Source organism: Penaeus chinensis, chromosome 1 (assembly GCF_019202785.1).
Source record: "Penaeus chinensis breed Huanghai No. 1 chromosome 1, ASM1920278v2, whole genome shotgun sequence".
Lineage (NCBI taxonomy): Eukaryota > Metazoa > Arthropoda > Malacostraca > Decapoda > Penaeidae > Penaeus > Penaeus chinensis.
The window spans coordinates 24401189-24411188 of NC_061819.1; the positions used below are offsets into that span (position 1 = coordinate 24401189).

Consider the following 10000-nt stretch of genomic DNA (forward strand, 5'->3'; position numbering starts at 1 on the left):
ACATTATTGGCCCCAATATCAGGGGAGGGCATGAAAGGTATCAGGGAAATTGTGAGGTAAACTAACAATAATATAATTATTTAATGAAGGTACCTCACTATACTGCTGGATAGTATATTGAGTAATTTTTTACAATGCTTTTGCAAAACCGATCATGATGATTTTAGTGTCAGTTTATTCCTCTCACCTTATACTACACATATTTGTAGGAACTGTGTTGTGGAACTTCCCCAAACCCTGTACTCTTGGCCCCAATAGCAGGGGAGAGCATGAAAAGCACCAGGGAAATTGCGGGGTAAACTAACAACAATATGATAACTTAATGAAAATGCCTCACTATACTGCAGAATGCAGGGGTGTGTGCCCATCAGAGACCCCCCCCCCCCCCATGGGGAGCTGCTACTCCCCAACCCCCACATAGGAGAATAAAGAATTCTCGATGTATGTATGGCAGGAGAGAGTGTTGGGAGCGAGTGTTGGACAGACAGGAAATAAGTGGAAGTATTTGTAACTGTTTACAATGTAACTGTAAACTTCTGAGACCAAGTCCATATTACACCATCCAACAACCTTGGAGGGCATGCCTGGGACTCCACAAACATTGCTATATAAACCAAAATCCTTGCTAATCTGGGGTTTTGCTCCCATACCCCCCAAATCACTATATTTCCCTAGCAAGGCCTGCGTTCCCAGACCCCAAGTAGACCTAGTCTGAGTGAGGCATTTATCAAGACCTATTTACTTCATTTCTGCTATTACTATTTTGCCTGTGTAGATTATTTCATGTATCAGGAAGGGTAGCCTTTTCTTGTCAGAATATACATGATAGAGATTGTTGGCCTTTGCTGGAGTTTTAAACAAAGAGTCTAAAGCATTGCTTGGCCATCCTGTGCTGATATAGGTTCATGAGATTTAATAAGTACTTATGTCTATACTTTACTTTCTGCAGTTTATGTGCTACATTTGGGAATATTTATTGAGCATTTTTGTTTTCTGTTGGTCTTCTGCTCAAACCTGAAGGTGTAGTCCTGATGAATTTCAAAGCTGCTGTCTCCTCTTTCAGGATTCCTATTGGCAATTCTTGAACCAAGGACCACATGTAACAGATATTAAGCCTCACAATTAATGTAGTCCCCATGCCATCGGTGCTGGGGAGTGGCTAACAAACACTCACCAGTTTTACGTTGGCAGGATAGATCTTGGACTATTTTTCCCCCCCACCAGAGTATATCATATGCAAACTAGAAATATGTTCTTTAATAGACAACATGATCTTATAAGATCACAATTTTCCCAAAAGAATACACCTATGACTTCATTCAGAGTTAGAGTTGTGTTTTATATTATAATATTCTACCACCTTGTTATTGCTTTTTACTTTTAATTTCTCAATGGGAAATCAAAATTACTGTTTAGAATGTAGGTTGAGTGTTTTATTATCATTGCTATTTTTATTTCTCTCTCTGTCTCTAAATGACATAATTATCCATTACATGAATACGATAATTAGACTTCCTGATTGCTCAAATGTAGGCCCTAAATAATGTGTTATTTCCAAGCAATCATATAAACTAGGTGTTGTATTGAGGTGGGAGTTTTCCTTTACACTGTTTCGAGAGAAAATATCCAAATTTCATCTCCACTTGGATAGAGCTCGTTGTTATACATACATATATGAGTCATGTTACGAGAAATGTACAGATACTTAATACACTTTATTATTGTTGTTGTAGGAGTGACAGCAATGTGTTCTAAACTTCTGTCCAACCGTTGACATTATTTATCATTATTATTATTTTAAGTTATAGTATAATGTATTATACTTTCTAAGACTTCATAGACATTAATCTAATATGGTAACTGGTGTAGTCTATATAGCATTTACACTATCATGATATGTAATGGTAAACATAGGTAGACATATAGTCCCTCTTTTTAGAGTATATCCCACTTTATTCAGAAATAGACTGTAGTAAACCTAAGCCCTTGTGAAGTTTGATTCTAGAAGATGGTTTGATCCCTTGTGGAAAATGTTGAATACTGATGAATGAATATTATCTTTCTAGCTTCAAAACTGTCAGATATGTGATTGTTTGGTAGCTTTGTAATCTTCATTATTTAATCTCATATTCTGACTCTTTTTCTCTCTATAGCAACGTTAATGAGAACAATTAACTGAAGCACCACAAATTTATGTTCTGGCCCCTGTATTTTTTTGTGAATTTTGTTACACACAGATGACTCCACAAGTGCTCAGTTGGCAAGCAGTCCAAGGCCCAAGTGAGCAATCCTAATTTCCCCATTCTTTGAATTGGCGGAAAACTGTGTTTTTCTTTTTAATACAATTGATATCGTTACCGTTATGATTGTTATTGATGTTCTGATTGTCAAATTGTTAATATAAATCTTGGTAATATTTAAGACATGGTAATTATACATAAGAGCCTTTCCAAAAGTCAAGGAAAAAGGTAAACAGGTGAGATAGTTAGGAATAATAACTGACTCCTTGGTGATTAAGCACTTGTAGAGCCATCTATATGTAAATATAATGAGTAAACTTTTATTACAGTGGACATGGCATATATTCTTGCTGTCTGTGTCGATTGGATTAATATATTAAGTATCTCTTTATAGAAGAGAAAGAAAAGGTTTTCAGTGCCCATGTCATCAAGATGTGTTAATGAATTATGAATTCTTCTGTAAATACTATCTGTAGGAGTATTAGTTTCTTTGTTTGAAATTAGAATGTCATTATTAATGAAATCCATGATAATATGAAAGTAGTGTGCACAAATCTTTTTCTTAGTAGATTTGTATGTATTTACTTATCATAAATATTTTTTCAGGAGATTACACATAGACATGGGTGAGGTTCAGGTGCCACCAGCATTGTTGGATGCTGTTGACAGTTTGAAGGAAGCTGTCAAGGCAGGGCGAACTGATATCTTCAGGAAGTTGCTAGATGCTTGTGAAACCTGTGAGTTGCATGTTTATCTATATATGCTTATATTATCATAAATGTATTTGTCTGCTCACCTGCTTATATTGGTCTGTAAAACTTTTATTTATCTATATATCTGTAAAGAACTTTAGCCTTTAAATAAATGCTTATACATGAGGTCAAAATATCTGGCTCTTGGTAAAGCAATTTCTCTGCTTCTGCAAAAGTGCACTTTGTTAGACTTTGGACTCTGGCTAATAGCAAGGGATACTACTACTTATGAAGTTTCATATGCTTCACAATCTTTAATGCCTTGAATCCAAAGGAGTGATGTATTTGTGAATTTAGTGAAAAAGGAGTTGTCAGATGAAAAGTCATTTATTTATTTATTTATTTATTTTTATAATTAAAAAAGCAAAATAAGGTAATATGATTGAAAGTGTTTTGCACTAATGACACCTAGTATTCATATGTAATTGATGCCAGAGATTGGAATCTATATTAGATTCTGTAATGCATCAAATATTTATAAGTAATTGGACTAGGGCCTGACATTCATAATCAACAGTATAGCTGCAGTTATGTTTTTTTCATAGAGCTTGAGTCAGAGTTTAAGTATTTAGATCAATATATATTTTTATTTCATAAGCTTTGGAAAGAGAGTTAATATTTTTTTTAGATGAGTTTCTGTAATAAAGAGAAGATAATTTGTAATAAAAATATTAAAGTGTAAGATATGTAATTTTCCTAATCTCTAGGTTATGGTGGAGGTGAAGAAGAACGAAAGCAGTTGATAAATTCTCTCGCAACAGAAGATGGAACGTTTCTACACATGGCCACTAAGGTAATGTAGGTTTACTTATCAGAAAACTTGAAGGATTACTATTTTTTAAATATCTAACAAGTTTTATGGTATGCCAACTCATCACTTTCATCCATGCACTAAGGCAAAGGGAATAAAAAACCTATAATAATTCAGGCATTCCACATCTGCGCATCTGAAGTTATATACAGACGTGCACACCTGCAGACACGTAACTAAAATTAAATCCTCACTTGCAGCTTGGCCGTGGGGATATCGTGAGAGCATTGTTAGCTGCAGGTGCAGATCCAGGAATCCAAGATAATGATGGAAACACCCCTCTACAACTAGCTCCTACCCCCCCCATCATTGCCATCTTCACGGAAGAGCTACTACGAGCAACGGCCCAGTCAGAGTAAGAACGGATGGAACATTTTTTGTGAATTCCCAAACAATTCATTGATTTTAGGGATTATTTTTGATAATTTATGTGGTAATTTACGTGTGCAAAAAGTTAATGAGTGTGAATACAGAAAAGATAAAAGGCCTTTGGAAGTATCAGTATATATTCATTGGGTTTTTGTACTATTGTAGCAATATAGATGAGTAGTTGTTATAGTTCTTTGTTTGTTAACATAGGGGAACAGCGTGCATGAATGTATGTTGAGTTTATGCACAGGTGGTATAGATATGCAGGTGTTCATTGGTACAAGTGTATGAGTATATGAATGTTTTAGTATATTTATAGATTGTAATTCATGAAGAAATTAGTATATTTACAATTTACATTATTTTTCCATATTTTCATAATTTAACGTAGGAATAAAGAATACATTTGCTTGAGTTAAGAGACATAGACTTTATACTATTAGAGAAGAAAAAGATGTATATTATTATAGACTATCTTGCCTGTAAGGGGTTGTAATGTAATATGTTATGGTTGTAGTGTAGGCCGCGTGTGTCAGCTGGTTGCAGCGGGCCTTAGCATCAACTCCCACGATAATCCACTAAGCCGCAACACTCCCCTACACTGGGCTGCCTCCTTTGCTGACATCGACACACTTACCTGCCTTTTAGGTAATGTTAACTGTGCTTTTTTTTTATAGAGATTCCTGGCCGTTCATCCTTATTTGCTTTGTATTTATATTTGTGGTGTTATTATTATTAGTTGTATATTTTTGTTGCCTTTTCATTACATTAGAGCAAGTGATATAGGTACTTTACACACGTTGATGATAGCATCCACATTGACTTACACAAAACGTAGTTCATTATTATTGTTAGTGTGATTATTACTTGTATACCTTGGTAGTTACTGAGCATGAGGAAACAGGGGCTTTGTAAGCATGTTCATTTACAATCTTCTTAAGTAATTTTCTGAAAATATATGTGAGTCAGCCAACACTAGCCTTCTTTTTATATGCATCAATGGCATTAGCTTGAGAGTATATTGAAAATGATTTAATCCCTAAATGCAGGATTGTTCAGGTGTGGTGAATCTGGCTTGGCATAATGTTTGTATTTTTGCTAAACTGGTATTTAGTATTTATAGCAATATGTTCTTATCACAGAATGTTCTTATCAGTGATGGGCCTTTGCCCTATACTGCATCATCTGTATAGAAAAAACATTACAGTAAATGTGTCTCTCTCTCTCTCTCTCTCTTTTTTTGTGGGCAAAAGCTCCATATGAAAACCAGTGAAAGAAAATAAGAGAAGACAAATGGAACTGCAAACAGTTTCTCATATAATGAAACAGAATTTGTCAAAAATTCAGAATCTATCTTAAAATCACAGACAGTAATGACATTTAATATTAAAACTGTGCTAGTTAATGGTTAATGTTAAAGATATGCATATTGTAACTTTTTGAATCACCAGTAATTTTTTAATCTTTTTTGAATCACCAGTAATGACAGTTACATTCATGTCCTCAATTTAGCCCGTGGTGCAGATGTCAATGCTGCAAACAGCGATGGTGCCACCCCCCTTCATGATGCTGTTGCACGAGGAAATGAGGAGATTGTGAGAATCCTTCTTGACAATGATGCTAATCCCCATATTCAGTGTTACAAAGGGTGAGACTGGGCTAAGGTAGATGTGTTGTGTGTTTGGGTGTCAAATTTTTGTTGTATAAAAGATTTACGTTTTTAGAAGAATATCCTTTTTTTTTATTGAAATTCTTGGGAAAACTCATAGTCTATTATGATTTTCTTTTTATGTCCTCAAAAGACTTCTAAACTACTTACAGACGGCATAAAGGGAAAACACCTTTTGAGATGGCATCAAGAAAGATCCAGCTCCAGGAACTTATGCAACAACATGCTGCTGCTATTGAGAGTAAGCCAGCGCACAGTAATGCTACGACAAATGGCAGCGTTTCACCCTTAATAGCCCGTCGTTCATTAGGAGAGCGGGGTGAGTTTTTTTTTCGGTTAGTCTTCAATGGCAGTGAATCTCTCTCGTAGGGACAGACAATAGAATAAGAGGCAAAACTTCAGCTTTCTTGTCTTACTTTTCTTGGATGTATATCTAAGAGATGTATAGATTGATATTGATTTCATTTTGTATGCTTTAATAATTGCTCGGTGATATCCAGATCTCATTTCGTCCCGAGGAGCAAATGGTTCTATGGAATCCTTAGTGAGCATGGGTGCTGACAGTGTAATGACGGGCGTTGATGCCATCAATGGAGGGGATGTGACGCAAAGAAAGACCTCGATGGGAACTCCACAGCCTCGCTCTCCTTTGCAATCCTCATCGTCCTTGGAACTCAGTCCTCGCATGGAACAGGTGACTAATGGGTTCAAGCTTGATAAGGTGTATGTATTCTTTGACTGTGTGTGTGTGTGTGGGTGTGGGTGTGGGTGTGGGTGTGGGTGTGGGTGTGTGGGTGTGGGTGTGGGTGTGGGTGTGGGTGTGGGTGTGGGTGTGGGTGTGTGGGTGTGGGTGTGGGTGTGGGTGTGGGTGTGGGTGTGTGGGTGTGGGTGTGTGTGTGTGTTTGTGTGTCTCTGTCTGTCTGTCTGTCTGTCTGTCTGTGTCTGTGTCTGTGTCTGTCTGTGTGTCTGTCTGTGTGTTTGTCTGTGTGTCTGTGTGTGTGTCTGTGTATCTGTGTGTTTGTGTGTGTATTCAGCAATACTTTTTAATCCCTGTGTCCTGGAATGTGTTTATGCATGGTGATCATGGTGGCCACAATTATATTTATGCTCACCTTATACTTGTCATAACCCCTAAACTACTAATCTAAGACTTATAAGTAAAGTATCAATGTAAGTAACTGTAGTTCTGAGACAATGTGGTATTTAGGACCTTGTTCCATGAAGATGGTAAAAAGTATGCTCTTATAACTTACAAGGAAAGGTTTCATTATTAAGTACAGGCTCTTTTGGAATAGTGTAGTATTGAGTTTCATTATATCTTTTGATGGAAAAGTAGCAGGTAGTTGAGGGATGTTGGTAAATGTACTTGCTCTCCTCCATTTATGCCACTGAGGAAAGCATGATGAGTACTCCTAAAATTTAATTAGTGGTAATCCATTTGCAGGTTTGTGAGCGCCTGGCATCCACACAAATTACAGCTCCTCCACGGCCTTTGGTTACCCATAATTCCCTTCATTTGCTGTGGCCCCAACCTCGTCGTATCACTGAGCTCACTGGCCCCAGTTGGTCGCCACCAACACATGCCACGTTAGCTGTGTTATCTGGAGCAGTACCTGTGCATAGGTAAGTGTGTCTCTTCTCTTCAGGTTATACTGGTGATGTTGTGTTGGAGGCCACTCATCGGCAATGACCTCATTTTGTTAAAGGAATAGATGTGATTTTAGAATGTGTGTGCTTTTTATTTACAGAATTGTAGATGTTTGGGATATACATAAATGCTGGCTGGAAGAAGTGGGTTGTCATGTCAGCCTTGGAGCTGTTGTTGGTGCGAGAGACCCTCCAAGCTCTCATACATTTACATGTGTGGTTGATGAAGCTCTCACAGCTCATCCTCATCAATACACACTCACCATACTGGATAATAAAGTAAGGCCAAGTCGAAGGGGCTGCCTTGTAACAAATGAAATTCATTTGATGACATGTGAATGGAAAAAGAAAACATATAGTAAATTTACTTTAATTTATTCCAGGTAAAGATGGTTTGTGGATCAGTAGATAGCCTTCACAATGCCCTAGTAACCCTCGTTCAGTTGCTACGGGTGTGTCGTCTGGGTGGAGAGGGCAACGAGAAAGGGGTTATTCCACCACTAGTCATCACCGATAGTCCCTCTCTGCCACACCGGGGTTTTATGCTTGATGTTGCACCTCATGCTAGAGTTCCAACATTAGTAAGTTGAGGAGCAATTTTGTATGCTTTGTTGGGATTAATGTTGGGTGTAGATTCATTTGTAAGATGCAGTATCAGGTTTATATCTTTAAATTTAAATTATATCTAATTTTTTTTATACACCCACTCAGAGATTTTTATATATTTTGTCTGTTACTTATTTCTCATAGAAATATTCCAGCTTTAGAGTCTCTAGATATTTATTTTTTTCAGGAGCGGTTATGCCAAATAGTAGACTCTCTTCTTGCAATAAAGATGAATCAGTTACACCTATTAATGCGTGTCTCACCAGTTGCCTGCAGTTTACCTTACTCTCCTAGGTATGGCTTTGTTTATTTTTGTTATGTATAACTGATATTGGTAAATTGTAGTTGAATATACAATTTTTTTTTTACTTTTGCAGTGTTTGATCTAGGCTTATGAGATTATGTGTGAGAGCTATTGAAAGCAGTCTATGATATTCTTTAGTAGAATTCATGCAATATTAAATATTGCATTACCCTAACGGATATTGGTTCTTATAGTTTATTCTGAAGATAATTCATCCATTTTTCTCCACAGTGAGGTTGTGTCATTAGACCGTTACTGCAAGGATCGTGGCATTACTTTAGTACCAGCCTTTGATGTAGAAGGTTCAGTACCTACAGGACAACTTAGTGCCATCACAGCTATAGTTAATGCAACACTCACCCACTTCCCTTCAGCTCGGTAATAGAAATATTTCTTTGTCTATTGCTTTCTTATTTACTGTAAGCAATGGTTTAGTAGAATGATTTTTATATATGTTTATTATGTATACACCATTATATCTATCAGTCTCTTTCTGTATCTACATATAGTTATCTATATCTATATTCTGTTTATCTATTCTTTTTATCTTCTATCTATCTAATCTTTCTATATTCTATCTGTTTATCTGCATATAAGTAAAACTGGTTTCTTTCTTTACAAATTGTGCATGTATTTCTTTTGCAGCTATGTTCATATTGGCCCAAGATTGACCTCGCTGCTAGCCGATGCCAGTACAGCTGCCTCACCTGAACCTGGTCTTTCCTTTATCCGCATGTCCCCTTGGACGCAGCTGGGTCTGGCTCCATCAGCTGTGCTCTTAGTTTGTGCCAATGTATTCCACAATAAGAGCCGGGAATTAGCGTGCCTTCCGCCAACTACTATTCTTGTAGAATACGGCTTCCAGGTTGGTTTTGCTTGGACAATTTGCACAAAGTGTCCATATTCAGACAAAATGGTTCTCTGTAATCTTCTATGTTCCATACATCTTGGACTTTTACTATATGCCTTTGTCAAGAGTTATTTTAAAGCAATATGATTATTGAAAATTATTTACTACTGAAATTGATGAGTGTATTGAAGGTAAAATATATAAGTTGCTTTAACTAATGTTTATGATGAACTGCAGGCTGACTACGATTTTTCACGTGGAGTTCAGCTTGCGTTAGAGAATGGACGCCCATTAGCTGTTTGCCCAGGTACTGCTGCGTGGAGTAGTTTAAGTGGGTAAGTGTCAGCTTGTGTAAGAATTTTTAGATACTGAGATTAACTTACAGATTTGAAGTGTTTTTTAATCAACATTGATGTAGTGTGTGTGTCTTGTTTTCAATCGGTAAGCATTTTCAAAATCTAAATATTTCTTGATAAGTGTAAAGGCTAAAAATGTCTTTTATAAATTAATGACTGTCTTTTATCATATAATAATACACTTTGAGTTGTGAAATTTTTAGTAAGAAATGTTTTAGTAAAATCAGACAGGAATGAATGGCACAGTATGTTATATATGAAAATGAATAAACACAGGTATGCATATATAGGTGTATAGACTCTGATTACATACTGCGCATATAGTAAGCATTAGAAAGTAATTTGTTTATATATCCCCAGGTGGCCAGAAGCTGGTGTGAGTAATGTTTACAGTGG

General features: G+C 36.5%; 1 protein-coding gene across 4 annotated transcripts in view; it reads left to right on the forward strand.

Moving 5' to 3' along the window:
- LOC125027953 overlaps window positions 1-10000 on the forward strand; it is a 14617-nt gene that overhangs the window by 748 nt on the left and 3869 nt on the right. Inside the window, exons 1-16 of one of the 4 annotated variants that reach the window (XM_047617151.1) lie at window positions 2256-2280; window positions 2847-2977; window positions 3700-3785; window positions 4004-4158; window positions 4690-4820; window positions 5685-5820; window positions 5994-6160; window positions 6342-6535; window positions 7286-7464; window positions 7590-7767; window positions 7872-8069; window positions 8282-8388; window positions 8630-8776; window positions 9044-9263; window positions 9486-9583; window positions 9965-10000. The exon at window positions 9965-10000 is cut by the window's right edge and continues 142 nt beyond it. In XM_047617151.1, the coding sequence (XP_047473107.1) occupies window positions 2863-2977; window positions 3700-3785; window positions 4004-4158; window positions 4690-4820; window positions 5685-5820; window positions 5994-6160; window positions 6342-6535; window positions 7286-7464; window positions 7590-7767; window positions 7872-8069; window positions 8282-8388; window positions 8630-8776; window positions 9044-9263; window positions 9486-9583; window positions 9965-10000 (2147 nt within the window). In that variant the 5' untranslated portion in view covers window positions 2256-2280; window positions 2847-2862. Of the gene's footprint in view, window positions 1-2255; window positions 2281-2846; window positions 2978-3699; window positions 3786-4003; window positions 4159-4689; window positions 4821-5684; window positions 5821-5993; window positions 6161-6341; window positions 6536-7285; window positions 7465-7589; window positions 7768-7871; window positions 8070-8281; window positions 8389-8629; window positions 8777-9043; window positions 9264-9485; window positions 9584-9964 lie in introns of those variants that run through there. The other 3 variants (XM_047617140.1, XM_047617160.1, XM_047617168.1) reach the window with 3 other exon arrangements.